This window comes from Myripristis murdjan, chromosome 8, assembly GCF_902150065.1.
Source record: "Myripristis murdjan chromosome 8, fMyrMur1.1, whole genome shotgun sequence".
NCBI lineage: Eukaryota > Metazoa > Chordata > Actinopteri > Holocentriformes > Holocentridae > Myripristis > Myripristis murdjan.
In genome coordinates this window covers 14,915,694-14,938,439 of record NC_043987.1, presented here as the reverse complement: position 1 = coordinate 14,938,439, position 22,746 = coordinate 14,915,694, and the positions used below count along the sequence as shown (strand labels likewise).

At 41.3% G+C, this 22,746-nt stretch overlaps 2 protein-coding genes across 2 annotated transcripts; both read right to left on the bottom strand.

Moving 5' to 3' along the window:
- Window positions 1–2,304: 2,304 nt before the first annotated feature.
- On the bottom strand, window positions 2,305–3,159 carry LOC115363115 (myeloid-associated differentiation marker-like). The gene has a single exon (XM_030057199.1). It carries the CDS (start codon window positions 3,157–3,159, stop codon window positions 2,305–2,307), a length of 855 nt encoding a protein of 284 aa, XP_029913059.1.
- An 800-nt stretch (window positions 3,160–3,959) lies between these two features.
- LOC115363971 (myeloid-associated differentiation marker homolog) lies at window positions 3,960–7,557 on the bottom strand. Its single transcript, XM_030058350.1, has 2 exons — window positions 7,139–7,557; window positions 3,960–5,997 (listed from the first exon to the last, which is right to left on the bottom strand). Exons 1-2 carry the CDS (start codon window positions 7,394–7,396, stop codon window positions 5,413–5,415), a joined length of 843 nt encoding a protein of 280 aa, XP_029914210.1. The 5' UTR covers window positions 7,397–7,557; the 3' UTR covers window positions 3,960–5,412.
- Window positions 7,558–22,746: the final 15,189 nt, after the last annotated feature.

Sequence of the window (22,746 nt, the reverse complement as noted above, 5' to 3'; positions counted from 1 at the left end):
AGCTTTCAGCAGCACCACTGTTTAACATTAACTTCCTTTATCTAATGAGTTTGCTCAAAGATACTAGACACAACGGCAGAACCAAACACGTATACTCCTCCACTTCTGTCACGTAGTGACTGACACAGTACGCCCACGTCTCATATTAGTCTCTATTCACTCAGAAAATGGCATGGGAGGAGTTTGAACCTCAGCTAGAATTCAAGTCAGTTCAAGTCAGTGTATTAGTGTTGCCCAGTAGCACAAACTTGCCTCAAAGGGCTTTACAGCAATGCAACATCCTCTGTCCTCAGACCCTCACATTGGATAAGGAACAACTCCCTTTAAAACAAAACAAAACAAAACAAAACAAAACAAAACAAAACAAAAAAAAAAAAACAAAACAAAACAAAAAAAAAAAACAAGAAAAATATAGGGGTCTTTATTTGCGGATGAAGATATGACACTGTAACTTTGATGCTGTAGTTAAAAAGCAAACCAAAGAGATAAAAAGTGCCACAAAATTTTGGACATTTCACAGTGCTGTATGTTCCCTTTTTCATATTCACTGTATCTTTTCTAGTTGCGCAGCTCCTTTTCCTAATCATAGTTTGGCATGCTTGTCTTTCCATGGAGTGCATAGCTGAGTCATTTACTGGAATTGTTTTTGTTAACAGTACATGCTGTGGATAACACAGGGAACGACACCCATTTCCTCCGGTTTTGTGACTTTCACTTGCATTGACCACACCAAAGCAGACTCTTCTGTCCGTCGTACTTAGACAGGGCAGACCTCTATCAGGAGGGTAGCTTGTCTTCATGAATCTCTTTTTCATTATTTTGTGTCCTGTGTCTTTCTGAAAGGCTGACATGAGAAGAAAAGCAGAGTTTCACGCTTCAGTTGTCCCTCCTGACCCGAGTTCACTTAAATGCCACTCACTCAGATTGGTGTGCCAAGTGGTACAATAGATGTAGGATTAGAGGCAAGAACTGAGTGACGTCTTCTTGTAATACTTTGAAGTATTCCATCGCTGTTCTGCGCTTTTGGGGTCAACTGACACCAGCAACCACATAACTGAGGAGGAGAAAAAAGAGACAGATAGACACCTGGCAACAAATTGATGCATTCTCTCGCTTTCCTGACACATCCCCTCTATTATATTCCCTGAAATCTCTCCTTTGTGTCTCCACACCTCTATATCATTTATGTCTCTATCCTTGTCTCTTCCTCTCTCTTATCAGTGATTCTCTTTCTTTTTTTTCCAATATTGGCTCTTCTTGCTCACTCTTTTTGTTGGACATACAATAATGAAGTACACACAAAGTACACTCTTCTCTGTTGTCATTGCCCTGTATTGTAGGAATAATATAGAAAACAGATTTTAGATTTTAGAACAGATTTTTCAGATACACAATTTGACCATCATTCAGTCTTGATTGTTACTTGACACAGTTTACATACAGAATGTTACGTGCTATCTTCAAGACCAAATTCAATATGACACAGTTTGTGTATCAGGATCCAAAGTTCTACCAAGCATTTTCTTTTTTATTTATATGACAGTGATACTATTAATCATTAACCACCTACTCCTTTCTGCATGTTGTACTGAGCAAGTAACTTTCCCCTTTGTGTAATTCCTCATCTGTGACTTGACATACAGCTTCATAAGAATATACATGGGAGTAAACATCTTGGACGTTTATGAGGTGTTGACAAAATAATTAATTTCTTCATAATAAATCTCTTCATACCCTTGGGCACAGAAGCCCTTAAAGGCAGAATGAGTAGGTCTCATACAAAATGTCATGTCTTATGAGCCACTAGAAGTGTGTGTTGGTGTGTGTATCCGCCCTCTGCCTGGATTTTCTTGTTTTGCTGAGCTTCTGACTCCTCTGGGGTTTGGCCTTTGGGCAGTGGGTATGTGTGTTGCTCCCAGCCAATCACAGTGTGCAGCGCCAGATCAATAGCACCAAACTGTGGAAAAAGGATATAGAGGCAAAGACAAATAGGCAAATAGAGAGAATCTGGGGTTGGCTTTCGCTTGAGGCGAGCGCTGAGGGAGGATGAGGATGAAGAGTGACATGGCAGTGGTCGGTTTCTGCTGGACAGGTAGGTATTTGCGGGCCACATTTTTTTCCTAAGATGGCAATGGCACTCATTCCATCACCATCCTAGGAAACAGCTGCCGTCGTTTAGCTTAGCCAGGGAGGATGCTGTGTTTACAAACCACAACCAACAAATCCTACTCATTCTGCCCTTAACCAAAGGGCTTTGAAAAGAATCCAAAAAGAGTCCATGTTGATGGTTCAGTGTTTGAGAGGTCAGGGGTCCCTGGTGAGAAACACCTTCCATACAGAGAAGACAGCGTCCAAGGTGTAAACAATAACGTTGACAATTGTCATAAAGGTGACCACCACCAATTTATCCCAGGCACAAGGGTAGCCACAGGCACTGGGTCTGCTGTTCTTGTGCAAGCTGTAGAGTGGCCAAACCACCAAGGCCGTCATGTACATAAGTGCTGCCACCACATTATAGATTGTTACCAGCTTGTCAAAGGCAAATGGAACAAATGAGAGCAGCTGTCCTGTGCTGAGCACGATAATGAGGATGGTGAAAATGAAGCACAGGGAGTACACAGCCACACACCACTGGAGCTCTGGGACACCAGAGTACTGGCCTGGCTCCAGGGAGGTGAAAATAAGACAGGCCACAAAGGTCTCCAGCATCTTAAAAATGCCAGGTAGAGTGGAGAGGAACCCGCTGTTCTGCCCGCGAGGACGAAGACGGGTCAGGGCCACTTCGCCGGCATACACACCGAAACAGACCCAGGACACTACAGTGGCACCGATCTGGTAGTAGCAGGTCTTGCAGGTGAAAAAGGTGGGATAGATGATTGAGGCGACAAGGCACATGAGGGTGGCCAGCATAGCAAAGGCAGTAGTAAAGTCATCCCAGGAGAAGGGTACCTTGGTGCTGAGAGTGGTGAACTCCAGGACGATGATGAGGAGGGTGAAGAAGCAGCAGAAGCACCAGGTAAACATACACCACGCCCAGTAGGAGGATGATACATACCCCACCTTTGCCACCAGGCTGAAAGAAAGACAGGTGAGAATGGTCACCGCAAGGCGCATGACGCCCACAGGCTGGGTGACGGACCGCACATCCACACGCGCCATGGTTTGATTAGACAAAGTCAGTCTGTCTGACCTCAATAAATCTCTCTGCCAGAGGTTGTGTACACTTTTACTTTCACCTCCTTCAGCGTGTTTTGAAACCTTACTTTCCTTCTCATTCCTTTTCTGAACCGTTCTTGCAATGTCAGTTTCCTCCTCGGTGTTTCCTTCTCTCCTCTGCTCTGCTCATCCTCTCCTTCTCCTTATTGCGCATGCGTCAGCACGACAAGGCCTATTCAGACATTGGCACTGCTCCTGCGGATTTCAATGCAGATACTAATGAAGAAGTCCATGCAGACTAGAGCCTGAACAGGTGTGTTCCTTAAGTGAAACTGCTGTGGGATGCCACGTATTCAAACAAAGCATCCTGCATGTCCCTATGGGCTTATCTCTGCAGTTTATGATCACCCTTTTCGGGTTGCTGATTGGATGCTGGTTGGGTCTTATCATGCTCGACTCATGACAAACAGACTGGACTCTGGTCCTCGGCACAAGCCCTATTCAGATGCTAATCTCCATCCAATCGGTGGAGTGTAGGCCCCCTCCCACAGGAAACTGCGTTTATGCTACCTTTGTATTGAGATGATTCATTTTTCCTGGGTTGGGCAAATGAGTTTGGAGGGAGGGAGAGCTCAGAGAGATTTTATAGAAGGTACGGCCTCTCCTAGTTTGACTAATGAGGAAAAGTAAAGATAAAGAATAATGGTGAGCATAGAGAAATATGCAAACCTGGCTTGAGGGAACAAAAACAAAAATAAAACAAAATAGACACGAAGACAAACTGTGTGCTGAACTGTGTTAAAGATGTGCCTGTTTTATTTATGTGACAATATTTCACCATATCCAAAGTTACAGTCTGTGCATTTGCAATAAAGTAAATAATGATGCACAACCAACAGCAAAATTCAGTCTTATGATTTCCCCATTTTGCAAAATGCCCCCAAAATAAAAAGCATATAGAAATGTTTCCCTTTGCTAAAAATCACCTATACCCTCATGCCCAAAGCACTTTGCTACTTCCTGATGAGGAGTGGCAGGCATGATGCAAGCTATTTAAAATGTCAAATACTGTAGAGATAACCAACTTGAGATGACACCATTGTTTATTCAGGGAAGGGCAGAGTGAGAGGGGGTTATAATAAACAGGGCATTGTTATCATTACAAGACTAACCATGTTAGATTAAAAAAAAAAAAAAAAAAAAAAAATGCTCAGAAACGCTAGGGAAACTAAGGAGGTTTGGGGTTGAGGGCAACAATGCTGTCTAAAAGAAATTACAGCACAAAAAAACTGAATACCTATGACAACTGTGCATGGTTTTGATTGCAGCTGCTAGGAATTCAAAGACTGAAGAAATGACCTTCCTTCCATCATAACATGAGAAAACATATAGGAAATACAAGATATATTGGTGTTACTAAGGTTAGTTCATGCATGTCTGATTTTTTTTTAATGTCTGTTTGCTGAAATTATCCAGGGCACTCATGAGTAGAGCAGCAGAAAACTTTTAGAGAAGCCTGTCTACATGGCAAAGACATGTGTCTCTACATACTGCTCTGTACAGAGGGAGTGAGCACGGGGAGATGGACCTTGGGCTGAGGCCCTGCAGCTCCCTTGCATTCCATCCTGAAATGTACACACACACACACACACACACACACACACACACACAACCACACCCTAGCAAACAGCGTGGGAGAAGGAGACGGAGGTACCTGCATCGTTGCTGCTCAATCATTAAACAAATTAGTATCATGATTCTGAAAGGCCACAGAGGTGCTGCAATAGATTACATGGAAACACATAGCTTATATAAGCACATGTGAATAAATGAATGCTTCACTATTATTTATCTATCCAACTATATTGAGATATATATTGATATATCATGCTGAAATAGTTTGGCACAATGTACGTAAAGACAAAATTTTCTTGAAATAAAACAGGATAACTCAAAAATGCGATAATGAAGGAAAAGAGAGAAGGACACAGGAAAGAAAGTTTACTCTTCCTGTTCCTCCGCAGATGAAATTATTAATTAACGACTGCAGTGTAAAAACTAATACATGACAATAACGGTATCACTGGTAACATAATGATAGCAACATTAACAATAAAAATATTTTGAAAAAAAAAAAAAAAATGTACAGTGGTTGCCAAAGTTCTCTACATAGCATTTGCTCATTCATGTTCAGTCTTTCATTTCAAGTGCATTTCCAAGTTTGCTGAGAATTGAAAGATCAAGGGATTTTGTAACTTATGCACTGCTGATAAAGGACAGCCTTACAGAATAAACAGTATCCACAATATAAGCAACGAGATTGAAACAGGTCATGAAAGAAACCACCACTAAATTATCCCAGCCAGGACACCTAACATGAGCACAAATAGTTGGCCTTGGCTCCTTGAAGCTGTATACTGGCCAGATGACAACCGCGGTCATGTACATCAACACAGCCAGCACGTTGCAGCATGTGAGAACTTTTCCAAAAGGTGCAGGGAGGAGAGCCAACAGGCGGCCGATGGTGAAGGTGATGATGACAAGGGCAAAAATGAAGCATATGGAGTAGACAGCAACACACCACTGGAGCCCTGGAAACCTTGAGAAATGGTTGTCGTCCAAGCAGATGAAGATGATGCAGGCCACGAAGGCCTCCAGGACCTTGAGGAGGCCTGGGACCGTGGTCAGGAAGCCACTGATCTCACCGGGTTTGGCACGGGTCAGCCCGACCTCTGTGGCATACAGGAGGAAGGCCAGAAAAGAAGTAACACAAGCACCAATCTGCCTGCCACAGGAGGAGCAGGTGAAGAAGGTGGAATAAATGACGGATGCTGACAGGATCTGTTTGAAAGAAAAGCCAAAATAAATAAATAAATAAATAAAAAGTAATTGTAGAATGATCCTTTCCTAGTCATTCTGGCTAAAGATACTGTGCTTGAGCACAAGAGGATATCACAACTTACAAGTAAATCAAGTGTACATGGACTGACAAGAGCTTTAAAAAAAAAAAAATCAGTATTGCATTATTATCTTAGCACAAGTTTCATATTTACAATGACACATCACATTTCAAACCAACAAATCAATCAAACGCGTGATTGTTGTCATCTGAATGAAAAACAGCCTCTACATGCCTAATCAAAGCCCAAATATGGGATAACATAGAACTCACTTATAGGAAATATATTTATTAAATGATGAGGCCTGACAACGGGTTTGACTTTGGCTGACTGGATTTACTTTTACATTAGCTGCTGCACACATTTAGTTTCATAAATTGTTGCTGCATAAACATATTTCATAGGGATAAATGCAACATAAAAGAACCTAAAAACAGATCTAAGTAGGTGGAGCCGTGGACAAGGTTGGTTAAAGCTGGATAAGCAACATGTCAAGGTAAGCTGATCATTTAAATGGCTTTGAATTTAGGGAGTGAGATGAGGAACTAGTTTGCTGATGGTACCCGAGGAGTTTCCTGACTGAACAAGCTGTGCTCATTGGCTGCTAAAGATGGGTGTTTTTACATGAAAAACAAGCTTTTCATAGCATTTTTATACCATTATGACTAAAAAAATATAGGAGTGCTGCTAAACAATATGAACCTAAATAACTCTTCAAAATACATACAAGACAAATATCTGTTTGAGCCATATTGTTGTTTGATATTTGAAATCAAACTATCATTCAATTCCTATCATGCTACACGGTGATCTAATTAACTTGGTGACACTTTTAGATCGGTTGGGATTATTGATTTGGCCAATAATGAAATTATCTGGCCTCCAAAAATATAGTATTGCTGATCAAAGTTCACATCTCAGTTTACAGTATGTAATTAGTCGTTTTAATAAGTTGTAAAGTGTTAATCATCTACAGAAAATGTACTAATCACTCATCTATTTCAACAGCACCGTCTGACAAATGTTACTGGTACAATGTCTGTAGATATAGTACCCACGACTGACTGATAGACGTTACGTACCATGAGGGTCGCCAGCATGGCAAAAGCGGTGGTGAAGTCATCCCAGGAGATCGGCACCTTCTGGTTGACACCGGTGATTTCCAGGACAAGTATGAGGACAGTGAGACAGAAGCAGAAGCACCAGGTGAACATGCACCATGTCCAGAAGGAGTAGGTAATGTGGCCCAGTGATGCCACCAGGCTGAAGGAGATACAGGTGAAAATCACCTCCAGCATCCGCACAATGCCAACAGGTGCCGTCAGGGTCTTAACATCCATGGTGTGCTCGCTTCACTGTGCTGCTCTGGCTAAAGCTTACCCTTAAACCTGAGGTGCCTTATTCAGATATTCCCTCACCTCTGTTTTCTCTGTTTTGCAGAATAATTTACTTGTTAATAATTTTTTTTTCGAGTAGTTCTCTGACTGTGATCTCCTCTCAGTCCCTCCACGTCCTGTCAGTGTGCAAGCGTCTATGAAACACACAGGAAATAGTGTGGTTAAACCTCTGACCACTCCCATCACCGCTGTGTTTGTCTTGCTTTCACAAATGGTTATCATACGGTGCTTCTTGGAGAAGTGTGTGACAGGGTAATTTGTTTGCATTGCGGTGCTGCCTGTTGTTCACTTCCATTTGCTTATCAGTTGTACAGTCAGTGTAAAGAATTGTGATGTAATACACGGCAGTTGTATGTGATGGGAAGTGTGTTACACATTGAATACACAGTGCTCCGACTTCTCACTCGGTGCTGTTGCTCATCCATTAGGCTTAGTATCATCGGCCGTTCAGAACTTGCACAACCTGTACACTCTTCAGCTAAACATACAGGTCAAATCTGCCTGTCTGTTTGATACAAGAGGGATAAATGGTATTGACTCAGACTCAGACTTGGTTATTGTCATTTCAACCACACGCTCTAGCAGGTAGTGAAATGAAATGTTGTTTTGTGAGGACTCAAGGTGCATTAAAAGAATAGAAAAAGAATTAAAACAACAACACAATTTAAACAACAACCACAAGGACAGCAAAACCACAGACAATACAATATCAGCAAGACAGGACATGGCTTGCTTGGCAAAGAGCAATGAGAAGGCCTTGAGGCAAGCCCGTAGGTAGAGAAAAATGAGACATAAATGAGGGCAGAGGGAAGAAAAATGTGATATGTAATAAGGCAGGGCAAGAGAAAAATTGAAGAGGGGGACAGGTAAGGAAGGCAGGCTTTCACACTTTTTCAGGTTCTTTATATTCCCCATTTTTTCATGAATTTGAATGCTGGAAGATACATACCCCCTATGTAACACTTGGCTTTCAATAGGCAGGCAAAGAATACAGGTGGGAGGTTTGGCAAAGAAACAAGATCTAAGACCTAAGATATAGGATTTGGTGTTTGAACATGGAGTAATATTCTAAGAGCTATAAATTGCTGCTACAAATTAGAGCCGGACTTGCACTGCCAACTGCAACAGCCAAGCTTTGCTGGCTTTAAGACAAGAGAGCAAGGGAGTAGCACACAAACTGCAAACTTTAAATGCTAATCTTCCTTGCACAGCACAAACCATCCTCTTAATCCCTTAAGTTTGAATGTATTTAACTTCAAACAAATCTGAGCATGAAACCTGCGCTGAGAGGTCTGTATCGGGCCCTTATTTTGGATAGAATAATTTGCTTGTGTCAAAGTTTGCACCGAGAGACATCTAAATGTAAGAAGCCATATACACCCATTTAATCATATACAAGATGTTGCATTTATTAAAATTTGTCTGATTTGACTTTTAGACATTTTGAACAGCTCATATAAACTCGTCGCTATGCCAAATTTCAGGAAACCGAGCAAATCTATGCCAACCCTGCTGCCGTCATTAGAGCAGAGGGAAGTCTCTCGTGGGAAGACCCAGGAGGAGTCGTGGAGTTGTTGTGATAGTGAGCTGCTGAATGCTAATAAGAAGGAGTGGTTGTTTGCTGAGAAGCAGATGGAGGAACTGTGTGTGTGTGTGTGTGTGGGGGGGGGGGGGGGGACATAAACAAAAATTTATATATGAACACTTGCTATGAAATTGTTGGGTTCAATTTCTATGAATTTGGCAAGGGAACATTTTTCACATCAGCAAAAGCACTACATTGTGGGAGATTACAAATGGGGGATTACAAATATTCCAGCTGTTTTTCATGTCTTTTTAATTGTTCAAACTAATTAAGACTAATCATTTTCCACTGCTAGGATAACAATATGAGTAGGCTATGTTCAACACAAGCACAGAAATGAGCTTCCTGTGTGAACATGACCTGGTATGGTGTTGCCTCCTCCCTCTGACTCTTGATTTACTTCATTAACCTGGACTCTGGACACATATTACCACTGAGACAAATCAAGTTTTCATCACATTTAACCCTCCTATTATGTTTGGGGTCAATTTGACCCCATTCAGTTTTTAACGTCTCTAAATAAATGCTTAACATCATTTTTTTTGCTTCATATTTTATGACTTTTCCTAATTTAATGGATACTACCGGGTAAACATGAAATTCACACAATGATATGTTTTCAGTGTCCTGTACGCATTTTGTACGCATCGGTGGTGTTTGGGGTCAATTTGACCCCAGGCTGTTTTAGCTGTAAAAACACCGTTTTACACACATTTTTGGTTTTTTTTTTTGGATGATATTGAGTTCACTATAACATGCAATTTGATAATCTTCAAAAAACTTCCCTCTGCTTTAGGGCCCTAAGCTAACATAACCATACCTGAAGTAGTATGGGAACCACTCATATGGGGGATATGGGGGGAGATATTGGGGAGGGGAAAACATAATACCTACAACAACTTCGATATTTCCCGCGCTGTGACGGTGGGGAAATATGGTTCCCACAAGGACATTGATAGTTCCCACCACATGGGGCAGGAGCAAACATATAGAAGCTTGCACAGCAGCCTTCTAAATCATTTCTCTTGTTGCTCTGTGTACTCTCACTTTATGCTCTCTCTTAGCTGAATATGAACGCGAAGCAAAGGTTTTCTGCAAGTGAGGTTTTGTCACAGCTCTTTGACAGTGAAAGTGACACAGAGGAGAATGTGTCTGAGACAGAGGATCATGTTGAGGAAGACCCTGGTTATGAGGCATCCTCCTCTGATGAGAATGAAACCCTCAGTGTTGACCCTCCTGTTGTCTCTCAACCACCAGCAGACACGTTACCTTCCAAAAATGGAGAGGTATCATGGTCCCTCTCCCCACATGAACAACAGGGTAGACTCAGTGCTGCTAATGTCATCAAAATGGTTCCAGGCCCCAGCAGATACACTGTCAGCCATGTTCAAGACATAAAATCAGCATTTGAGCTCTTTGTAACACCATCAGAGGCCTGTTGCACAAAACTAGGATAAGGGATTAAGCCGGGATATCTTGGTTATCCTGGATTAATTTATCCTTGATGCGGTTGCACAAAAGTAGGATAGTGGATAGCAGGATATGTTTTGATATAAGTTACCATGGAGATATATTCTGTGGAGCTAGCCTGCTCCAGACCAGGCTAAGTTCCAGGATTTATTTAATCTTATCCCTTATCTCAGGACACAAAAAAATTCACCAAAAATTAACTATGATATTTATTGATAATTTCACTCAAAAATGTTATAAAAAAAGATGACTACTGACATACTAAAAACAATGTCAGTCAATTATGTAACATAACAGAAATAAATGACTTAGGCAAATTTCTGAACATGCCTTTGTTGACTTAGGCAATTGTAATATGTTATATGCCAAAGTTATACTAAACCTCATCACTTACCAATTGAGGATGAGCCCTGGATCATTGAAATAACTTCACTGGCAGAGAAAATTTTCTTTCTTCTTGATACCGCTGCCATCTTGAAATGCTTAAAATAGCCTAAAAACTTTTTTTTTTTTTTTTTTTTTTTGCCTTAGGCAAAAATAAAACTACCAAAGTCACAGTTTTTGCACACAAGTGATTTAGGCAGTTATACTTCAGGGGTAGAATGGCATGACCTGTTCTGATGCTGGTGATTTCACCAGAGGTGGCCAGCATCAAGAGATGATTTAGGCAAAAAACTAATTTTTGCCAAAAAAAAAAAAAAAAAAAAAAAAAAAAAGACTTAGGCGATTATTTTAGTAAAGTGTCGAAACTAGACCCCCTGTCATTTAAACATTTGTGATCATTAATTTGATGATAAATGATGATTTTAGATGTTGCAATATTAGATAGTAGATTAGTTTCCCATAGACTATAAAACACACATCCCATATAAATATAAATACACATCAAAGAGTAACATGACATTCCTTTATTGAATAAGGATAAATCAAAGCAGGTAAACAATCAGCTCCTCCTCACAGTGACTCTACATGATAGAAAGCACAGAATCAAAGCATATTATACAATACAAGAATAAAGACACATTCAAAGGTCTGTATGTAATACACCCTGCATGTCTGCACACTGAAATAAATGCAGGACAAATCCATACACAACAAATGAACAAACAAATGAATGGATGCAGTAGCAAGCTTGTATACACACAGTATACAGCACAAACGACATAAGAGGCCAAATCAGTTTAAATACAATTAAGCATTTTTTTTTTAATTCCTCTGCCAATGCAGGCCATATTTAACTGAAATTCACAGCATGCATCTCTGCCACTGCAGGACATATTTAACTTAAATTTAAAGCATGCATGTTAACTAAAATAATTTAACACATATTGGTCCCTGAGCAGCCACCACTGTTATCATCAGGGAAGATGCAGGATTGTCCCAGTCTGTGTGATGGCACTGTGGGGGCCCTCTCCTTCCTCAGGCAGGCCACACTTTGGAGGACAGCACAGGCCACAGTGATGTCACATGCCCTCAAAGTCCTGACCCTTAAGTCCTGAGGACAGTGAAAAGCGTGCCTTCAGGAGGCCAAAGGTCATTTCAGTCCTGGCCCTTGTCCTGGCATGGGCAGGACTGTAGGCCTGCTGTGCTCCCTGGGGGTCTGTGGTGTCAGGAGAAAAGGCTGGCAGGCATACCCCCTGTCCCCCAGCAACACACCAGAGAATTCACCTGTCAATACAAAATCTCGTCATCACAACCTCATAAATAGAGTGACATTCTTGACACAGCCATGATGTAAAAAGTGGTTATTAATAGAGGTTGTGTGGCTCACCTTGTGATAGGCGCTGATAGATTCCAGAGGTCTGAAAGACTTGGGAGTCATGGACTGAGCCAGGCCACTTTGCCACAACATTGCTGATCAGACAGTCAGCATTGCAGACCATCTGAAATTATAAGATGAAGACTATTAAACCAATCAACTGACATCACAAGCAGTGTACAGTGTTCATTAATTGACAATATCAAAAAGTCATGTTCACCTAAACATAATGCTGTGAAAGGATTTCCTATTCACAAAACCCGCCTCATGGGCACCTGAGGGGGATTTTATCTTGGTGTGCATGCAGAGGAGCATGGAGCATGAGGGGCAAATATAAGGATAAGATAAAAGGAACTTTATTTATCCTAAAGGGAAATTCAATTCAGTCAGTGAGCTCATCTATTTATCAAATTGTTATACAGTCTGAAGGAGTTACATTTACACAATTTCACTCACATCTGCAGTAAATTTCACTTACAATTTCAACTGATTAATAATCAGAGGACAACTACGTTTTCGGAGATGTTAATTAACTATTTGGATTGTAATTGTGATGGTTTCAGCGGAACAGTGAGTGTGTATTTGCGCACTACTTACGCATTCAGGCGGTCTGCAGTACTTTTCCACGCTTTCTCTCGTTGTTTGATTACAGCGGCCGTGCTGCCCTTCTTTTTTATTTGATCTTTCACCTCCTCGTAAACCTCCATAAGGATTTCTGCCTCAGAGGGGGAGAAATACGCTGCTCTCGCTGCTATGGTGAATCGGTGAATCTGTGATCGATGGCGGGGTCTACTGAGGAAGCCGCGTGCGCGCACTTATCCAGGATAGGTTTCAGCTGGCTTGATGAATCCGTGTCTGCTGATCCTGGCTTGGCCTTTGTGCAACCAATTGAGCCTGGACGCTCGTGTTTTGGATTCGTTGAGCTTGGCTCAGTCACTTATCCCGGATGTCTTAATCCTACTTTTGTGCAACGGGCCCCAGGTGGGGATATACTTGTGATGACAAACTTAGAGGGGAGGTTTGTGTATGGGGACAGCTGGAAAGACTTGGATGTGACCCATTTGCAGGCCTACATTGGGTTGCTCACTCAGAAGTTGTGTTTCTTTTTCCTGTGGTCAAATTGACCCCGAACATAAGACATGTTACTATCCTTGATAATAGAAATTGTTTTTCTTTCCAAATATTATAGATAACAAAAATCTGTTCTTAGAAATAATATAAAACCATTAAAACACCAAAAATATATTTATTTCCAATTTTAGGTCAATCAGTGAGATTTTATGGTGATTTGCATATTTTTCCATAGTTGCGTAATAGGAAAACTGGATGTATAGGTGGGGGTGGGGGGGAGTTATGTTTTATTTAAAGGACTATTTAGGTAGTCAACAAAGAAACCTAAAGTACCTGACACAAAAATTTTGGTAACAATTTTAATTATAATAATTTTGTTGAGGTTTAAACTGCTGGGGTCAAATTGACCCCAAACATAAGGGGTGTTAGCCAAATTTGAACATAACAGGAGGGTTAAGATAATATTTGGCCCTCAGGGTGTGTAAATGTAATATGCAATATGTTGTATGTTGACTGTGAATATGTTCCTCAGAGTTATTTTCTTCCCCCCAGAGATTAAATGAACAAACCTCTGGCATACAGAGGACTGCCTTGGCCTGTCACTCAACACAGTAAAGCTACACAGTGTTTAAAGCTGCTATCAAGTCAATCAGCACTAAATTATGCTTTATGGGCTGTAAACATGGCCATGCTGCATGGCTGCTATATAATAAATTGCATTCATTCTTTGCATTACGGCTGGCTGTGCGCTGAAACTTTGATTGCTTGGTTCAGTGTGATGTTATGGCAGCATCAAATGGTTTGCATTGAGAAAATAGTCGAGCAATAGTGTGAATGATAAATATACAGTCATACAGTTTCCAAGTACTCTTATTATTTTTAGACTAGTTATTAAAATTAAATAAAAAAGGTAACTATAGCAATAATAATTATAATGATTAATATCATACAGTTACTATTTTATTTCATTTATTATACACTTACTGTTGAAACATATGAATAAATTTCAATAAATGTGTACTGAAAGAGAGGGGTTAATGTACACACAATAATTTAGGAATGTTTCAAGTTTAAAAAGTTGCTGTCTTGACTAAAAGGGGATTGGAGTGCTCCAGAAATGCCTTTGAGAAAATCTATGCAGTTGAATTCCCTCCAAGATATCTAAACCTGCCTGCAACAGCAGAATCGGGGCTAATCAAGGTCAAAATCATCAAATATCCAGTCTTGGGTTGAAAGAATGGGTCGGAAAGTAATTAGGGCTCAAGAAGCACTTTGGGTTTGGCAGCTGCAGCAAATATGCACATGGGATTTGAGTCTGTGCTCTCTTAGCCCCCCCTGTGGATCACAGAATATAACTGCAACGCCTTGGGAAAAGGCTTACCACCCACACAGCAGCATCTGCCCAGCGGAGCCCACACACTCCTTACAACTTTTCAGGTGTAAAATATCTTGTGTGTAATGGCCTTGCAAATAGCTTTGCCCAGAAGCCATTTAGAGAGTCAATACATAACACTACCTTCACTTTCCTAAGCTGCTGAAAAAAAATAAATTGGAAATATGTTTTGCAATCATGTGCCTCTACAGAATCTATAGGTTTCTATTGACAGTGCTCCATTGTACCGTGGATGTTATTGAGCATTAACCATCAGGCCCCTTCCAATTTCACTTAGTATAGAGTTGAAGTTAACAAGGAATTGATTTTTAGATTGAAAAGACAGTCATATTTAAAAACCACACTGGCATCCTTTGCCAGCTGCACTTACTATCCACTGGATTTATTAAGACTTTCATCTCTGCCTCTGTCCTTTGCTCCTTGTTCCATATTTACTCCCAACCTATTTTATTCTGTCAGAACATTCTCATTTATCGTACTGACACTTGTATGAAGGTGCACTATGAGAGGGAATTAGAAAGAAAGGATGAAGAACAAAGAGCGAGGCACACTGAGGCTGAGAGACCATTAAGCAGTGTTCTTGAGGATAGCTGAAAGTGGTTTGCGGAGGGCAAAGAGGGGAGACAAGAGGAGACGCGGCAGGAGTGGATTAGTCATCCCACGGGTGCCCAGTGATGGTCCAGGATGACGCCTGCTGTTGAAAGACTTTGTTTGTCAGGTCTGTGAAAAGGGAATTATTGGAGCATGTGAGAGGGCGGAAGTGGGGAGGAAGCAAAAATAATCAGTTTTCAAGTGACACCCGTGAACTATCACTGAAGAGCCATCTCACTGTCTTCTGTAGCATGCGCACAATGAACTAGGATCAACAACAGCTTGTGCTGTGTGGCCCCTCCCCCATTTTCATGACTGACACGCAGCTTTTTGTTTTTTTTCAGATTTCCTGTTGCATGGACAAACTGAACTGGTTGCAAAGGAAAACCAACAACAATTCAGTGAATTTGCCCAACTTTTACAATTCAGTTCTTGACTACAGTTCATTTCTATTCAGTTCAAGTTGATTCAATTATGTTCAATTCAACACGCCTGATAAGCATGCTTTATTATTATTATTATTATTATTATATTAGATCTTAAAATGTTACAAGAATCAGGATAGGAAACACCTCCTGCAAAATTTTGTCAAACATCTTGCAGCTCTCCTTTGGTAATAGAAGCAAGGCAATATTCAAAACCAGATCGGCTGTTGTTTCCCCCAGAAATGACCTCGACAAAAATCCTAGTTTCTCTTCACTGACACCCTGTAAAAGCTGATGTTGTTTATGACAACATACTTAAAATTCCTGAAGTATCACAAAACCTGGTAACTCAGTATGTCATTAATTAAGTTCAACTAAGCCTCCTATTACATAAGCCGTAACAGGATACAGGAGGCCTCGTCATTTCCTGAATTCGAAATAAATGACTGAGGGGCTTACGGTAACAAACACTGGAAGCCTGCCCGTAACACTAGAACACACCCTCACAAACAGACCACAGAATACACACACACACGATGATGTGAAGGATACAAATAACAAACCTCCAGATGTGCGCACACACACACACACACACACACACACACACACACACACACAAACACACACACACACACACACACACACACACACACACACACACACACACACATGGTAGTCATGGATACAAATACCAAACATCTGTTTCCACCATTTCAAGCACTACAACTCTGAAGTGAGTCATTTGGTTATTTATTTATTTTCAAATTTGAGCAGGCGTCCTCCCTAACTCACACTTAGGCATTGTTAACATGTCAACATCACTGAAAATCTCAAACACACTCCACCAAGCTTGCTATAATGGAGAATTATATATTACTGTAATATTAAATTGTAATTTAAATAACTCAGAAAGATGTTGAGAAGCTCACAAATAAATTCCAACAAAAGAAATATGCAGAAATAAGTTAGATTTCAGTCAAATGTCTCACAACTAGAGCACACGACACGCACAGTTCTGATTTGTCTGGAAATATGTTTTATTAATTTTCCATCAAATAATATTAGTCAGAGATTTGGCTTAAAATGACTGTGTAGTTGTATGAATACGCCTGAGAAAACTAAAACCAGTGTAAAACAGAGAGGAAAAAATAAAATCAGGCAGAAGTTAATCAAAACAACTGGAAAATAACTGGTAGGTTTCAGGTTGTGGATTTTATTGTTTTGTGATGCTCACTGCTGAAGATAATATATATGATATCTGATTTTTAACTTAATATTCTGCTTAAACTTAGGCTACGTTTCCACATAGTCAGGTATTTTGAGAAACAAATATTTCCCTCCCTCTGTTTTCCAAAATAACATCGTGCACACAGCATAGTTTTCAAAAAAGTTTTCGTTTACATCAACCCGCATAAATACGCCGTCGAGCGCCATCATAACTACACCAAGTCTACGGGCGGCAGTGTAGGAAGAAGGAGAAAGCCATGCAAGCCAATCAGATGGCGCATAATGTGACGTCGTCTGCCTAAAACTTTGTTTTTCTCTGTTTTTCTCAGTTTACATGCAAATGTGAAACGGGAGTTTTCCTAAATCTCCACTCTGGAGTTTTTAGAAAGAATCAAAGAATTTCAGAGCTGAATTCGCCGTTTGCGTGTAAAAAGAAGGGCACAAATGAAGGGAAATGTCTGTTTTTAAAAATACCCGTGCATGTGTAAATGGGCCCTTATTTGTTACATCTGCCCCCATGTCCTCCACTTCTCCCTAATTGGCTCCCTAGGAACTGGTGTGTGAGGACCAGTTTGTCTAGAGCCACACCAGCTGGAACTGTTTAGTCATTACTCGACTCTCTGTATAAGCTCAGCTGTGCTCCTCATTTCTTGTTAGATCCTTGCCGTAACCTGTGTGCTCTCTGTTCGCAGTCTCCATGCCTGGACCTTGCCTTGCCTAGCCTTGCCAGCCCAGCCAGCATAATCTACAGCCCCCAGTTTTGGCCTGTTTCTTAGTTTGTAATTTTTGCCTGTTTAATTACCAGCCTGCCTGGCTGGTAATTAAACTTCTGTTTTTGTATTAATCCTGCCTGTGCGTGTTGAGTCTGCACTTGGGTTCAAGATTGACTATTCAACTTAACATTATTTATGTTTCCACCATGTATTATTGTCTTCACTCTTGTTTAATGAAGTCAGTTAAGTTTAATTGTCTTGTTCTAGGTTTATTTTTCAGTCAGTCAGTCTAATCCATTCAGTCTATGTGGTTATTTTTTTTATGAAAAAGTATGAATTTTAGGAGAGGTCATTGTATGAGACTTGGGCCTCCTACCTCTCCAGAACATATGTTGAAGCATTTCCTTTTTTTTTTTTTTTTTTTTTTTATAGATATATGTTCATTGTTGTTCTTTTAACTATACATGCAAAAACAAAACATAAATTGTAAGTGCTTATTAAATTCACACAAAATGTCTTCCAGATTGAATGTTTATCCAGTAGAAAGGAGGTTTCTCTGTTTGACTAACTTCTTGAAGACTGTAGGAACATTTGGAGAGAGATGGCCATCCCAGCAAACAGGCCTGCAATGGCCCTTTACAGGCCCACTTAGGGCTGCCCGCGCAGGCCCCCTGAGAATTTGCTCATTGGCAAAACGTTGGCCCCTCAGTGCTGGTCCCGCATGGGCAGCCCTCATTAACCCCTAAGGAAGCCTGCACTGGCCCTGTATGGGCCCACTTAGGGCTGGCTACAGGGCACACAGCAGGCAGCCTTTACCTAGCTTTCAGGAAGCCCTCACTGCCCTCACTAGGCCCACACTTATTTTGCAGTTAAATTAATCTACAACAATAAATCAGTTCCACACATAAATGTATTTCAGCTACTAGTGTAGTTTCCTTTGGGAGTTCCATACATCTAAAATGGATGCGGTCATTGATGTATGCATTGTCAAAAATGTTCAATAGTCAAAAGGATTCAAATCAATTCATTTATTAAATACACACACATTACATTGAATGAAAAATGTTTATGATTTATTGTTGTAGATTAATTTAACTGCAAAATAAGTGTGGGCATAGTGAGGGCAGTGAGGGCTTCCTGAAAGCTAGGTAAAGGCTGCCTGCTGTGCGCCCTGTAGCCAGCCCTAAGTGGGCCCATACAGGGCCAGTGCAGGCTTCCTTAGGGGTTAATGAGGGCTGCCCATGCAGGACCAGCACTGAGGGGCCAACGTTTTGCCAATGAGCAAATTCTCAGGGGGCCTGCGCGGGCTGCCCTAAGTGGGCCTGTAAAGGGCCATTGCAGGCCTGTTTGCTGGGATGTTATTCAAGAATGAGGGCAGCAACAAGATGAGTTTTCTGTGAAACACTGTGGTGTCATACTGTATATAATGTTGCAAAACACTGAACTCTAGTGAACACACAGTGAAAATGGACAAATCCTTAACAGTGAGGATCAGCATGATTCAACAGGATGTTGAATCATGCTGGTGTGGCCTTCCAGATGTGACCGTGTAATGTTCTTGTGACAGTCATGTGACCTCTCAGTATTCCGCCCCCCATCCTGACCCAGTCACCAGGCCCTCATGTCTCACAATCATGGGTTTGTAGCTGGATCTTTCACATTAGCTTGGACAGAGAGTTAGAGACTCAAGCTAAGCATGATTAAACAAAATGTCAAATTCAAATATTTACTAGGTTGAAACAATGAGGTGTGGTTTCCTCAGCAAGCATCGCTGAGATCCATGAAGGCAGCATTGGAGAGACTTTTAAATGTTAGTTGGCAGTCATACAGCTCTAACAATGCCTGCTTTGAGGGCATCAAGAAGCACAACCTGAACCCCACCCTGCTGCTGACCTTCTATCGCTCTGTCCATTGAGAGCCTACTGACCTACTGCATCACAGTGTGGTACGGCAGCTGCACCATGGCAGACAGGGAGAGGCTCCAGAGAGTTGTAAAGGCAGCCCAGAAGATCATCGGCTGCCCTCTCCCCTCCCTGATCGACATTTACACCTCCCGCTGCCTCAGTAAAGCAAAAAATATCATCAAGGACAACTCCCACCCTGGTTCTGACCTGTTTGACCTGCTGCCCTCAGGGAGGTGCTACAGGTGCATCGGAACCAAAACAAACAGACTCAGAAACAGTTTCTTCCCAAAAACCATCACCACTCTGAACTCACACATGCACTAGCATCACAGTCCAACCCCCCAACCCCCCAGACTACCTCAGAACCACATACTGTGAAACACTATTTAAATGTGCAACACAGACATATATATATATATATATATATATATATATATATATATATATATATATATGTATATATATATATATATATATATATATATATATATATATATTTTTTTTAGAATTCATACTGTATATATAACTCCATACTGTATATATAACTTATTCATTCATTCATCTTCTAAACCGCTTATCCTCACTAGGGTCGTGGGGGGTGCCGGAGCCTATCCCAGCACTCATAGGGCGAAGGCAAGGAAACACCGTGGACAGGTCACCAGTCCATCGCAGGGCAGACAAACAAACACTGACATCCACACACACAGTCACACCTAGGGGCAATTTAGCTTCTCCAATTCACCTAACCTGCATGTCTTTGGACAGGGAGGAAACCGGAGTGCCCGGCAAAAACCCACGCAGACACGGGGAGAACATGCAAACTCCACACGCAAAGGAGGGAGGTGGGAATCGAACCCAGGACCTTCTTACTGTGAGGCGACTGTGCTCACCACTGCACCACCGTGCCACCCGTATAACTTATTTTACTTATTTTATCTTATGTTACTTACATTTATTTATATTCTATTCTAATTCTATTTTATTCTATTGTACACCGATTTGTTGCACAGTGATGTAAACTGTGCACGACTGAAGTGAGTGGTGTAGTTGTAGGAGCTTTTCTTGGACCCGTGTTTTCTCTTTTAAGTCTTCCAGACTTGACTGCTCCCTCTAGGGGCTGCCACAGCAGATCATCCACCCCTTGTGATCCACATGTCTGATTTAACATAGATTTTATGCCAGATGACCTTCTTGGTGCAACCCTCCCCCATTTTATCTGGGCTTGGGACTGGTCCTGTCTAGGTGGTAACCCTAGATTTGCAAACCTCTTGCAAATATAGGATCAAACTCTTGAACTTAGGGTTAGGTTAAGGTTACAGTAGAGTCAAGTACGACTGTGCTGAATCAATTGCACATGTGCACGAGTTTCACAAATCTTCTCTTTTAGACATAACCATTGGGACTGATACAAGGAATGCACTGGCTTATGCATCCCCAGTGGCAGGGGAATTAACCTAACATAATATTTTGATTGTGGGGGAAATCGGAACCTGGAGGAATCTCATGCAAACACTGGGAGGACATGCAAACTCCACACAGTTTTCCATCCGGGATTCAAAAACAGGACCTACTTGCTGTGAGGCGACCACCTGCTAACCACTGATCCACCACTCTGTCTAGGACACAAGTGAGTAATAGCGACTGCATCTCATTAGTGGTCACCCGCTGTTGCTGACTTCCCCATGGCATTTGCCCTTGAGGAAATCTCCACTGCCATCATAACTGTTGTAGCATTTGTCTGAAAAACTGAAATGAACTTGATTAGGCTGAGCAGCAGAGGGTGGAGGGAAATAATCAGAAATCATTTTGATTCATTTTCAAGAATCAGGACAGGCCAAATTGACTGATGCCAACATATCACAATCATCTGTCGAAAATGTATTGACATGGCCTTCTTGAGTTGGCAGGTGTTTTTACCTGTAAAAAAACAGCCAAATGTCACTGACCGTCTACATGGGCAAGTGCTTTCCATTTAAACGCCGTGCTCTCCACGTGACACCTGTTTTGTATTACCAAGGACTGAGTGGAAGTCAATGGTGGGAACTGAAACCACTTATGAAACGCAGTCAGTGTGTCTCAGAGAAACACTGCTGGGGTAGAAGAGGAATATTAGGCACAGTGTTTTCTGCTGTACCGTCATGATTATGAATTAGAATTTCCTGCTTGCTATTTGTCTAATTGCATGATTCACTTTTCAAGTAGAGTATAATGAAGTGTGTCTGACATTCCTGCACTTCTGCTTGAGGCCACTTTTTCTCACACGATTCAATCAGTATTGCAAGGCCACATGCAACGTGCTGAAGGGAGGGGGGTGGGGGGCTCTATGTCTTCGCTGAACTAAAAATACACCGAGAATATGCTGTCTGCTCTTGAGATTGTCACTCTCTTAGCGGCCTGAGGTTTAAGAACTGAAACCATGAAAATCAGACTCACATAGCTTAAGAAGCCCACCATGTTTTCGAGAGGTTGTTCAGTTGAAAGAATGTGGACAATGAAACCATACTGTCAGTGTTGCAGACTAGGTTCAGACATAGGGATAAGGGATAACTTTAGTCTGTTCCCCTGACTAGACATCACCTCGGTTTGTTTCGGTTGATTTGACTCAGTTCAGTTCGATTCAACATAAGCATGCTCTATTTTCTAGTTAACAACAACATTACTCAGGAATCAAGACACAAAAATCTTTAGTAGAATTCTGCCAAACATCTTGCAGACATCTTTTATTCAGACTTTACCTACCTCCTACCTCAGAATAGTTCCAGGATTTGGGCCTTGCCATCCATTACTGACCTGGAAAAACAGATCAGAAATGATTTGTGCAAAAATGATAGTCTCTCCTCTGTGGCAGCCTGTATAAACATGCTTTTTGTTTGTCTGTTTGCTTGTTTTACAATATTATACTTTGAAATATGTCTCTGATTTACTTTTCCTAAGTCTACTATTAATATACTGTATATAACTTAGCTGATCTCTTTATATACTGACAATGTGTTGTCTCTTCTTGAGTCTGTCACACCCCTTGCAGCCTGCAGTAGCAACCTGCAGTTGTAAGCATACCCTCTTCCGGAAAACCCAGACAGGGCTACACAAGACTGCTGCATGCTGTAGCCCCATGGTCCATGGTGCTGATAGAGGAAGCACTTAAAGTAACTGAA

Coding starts and splice junctions, on each gene's coding strand:
- LOC115363971 (XM_030058350.1), bottom strand. CDS start 7,396: ATGGATGTTAAGACCCTGACGGCACCTGTTGGCATTGTGCGGATGCTG. Junction 5,998..7,138: donor CCATGCTGGCGACCCTCATG/GTACGTAACGTC, acceptor TCTTTCAAACAG/ATCCTGTCAGCATCCGTCAT.
- LOC115363115 (XM_030057199.1), bottom strand. CDS start 3,159: ATGGCGCGTGTGGATGTGCGGTCCGTCACCCAGCCTGTGGGCGTCATG.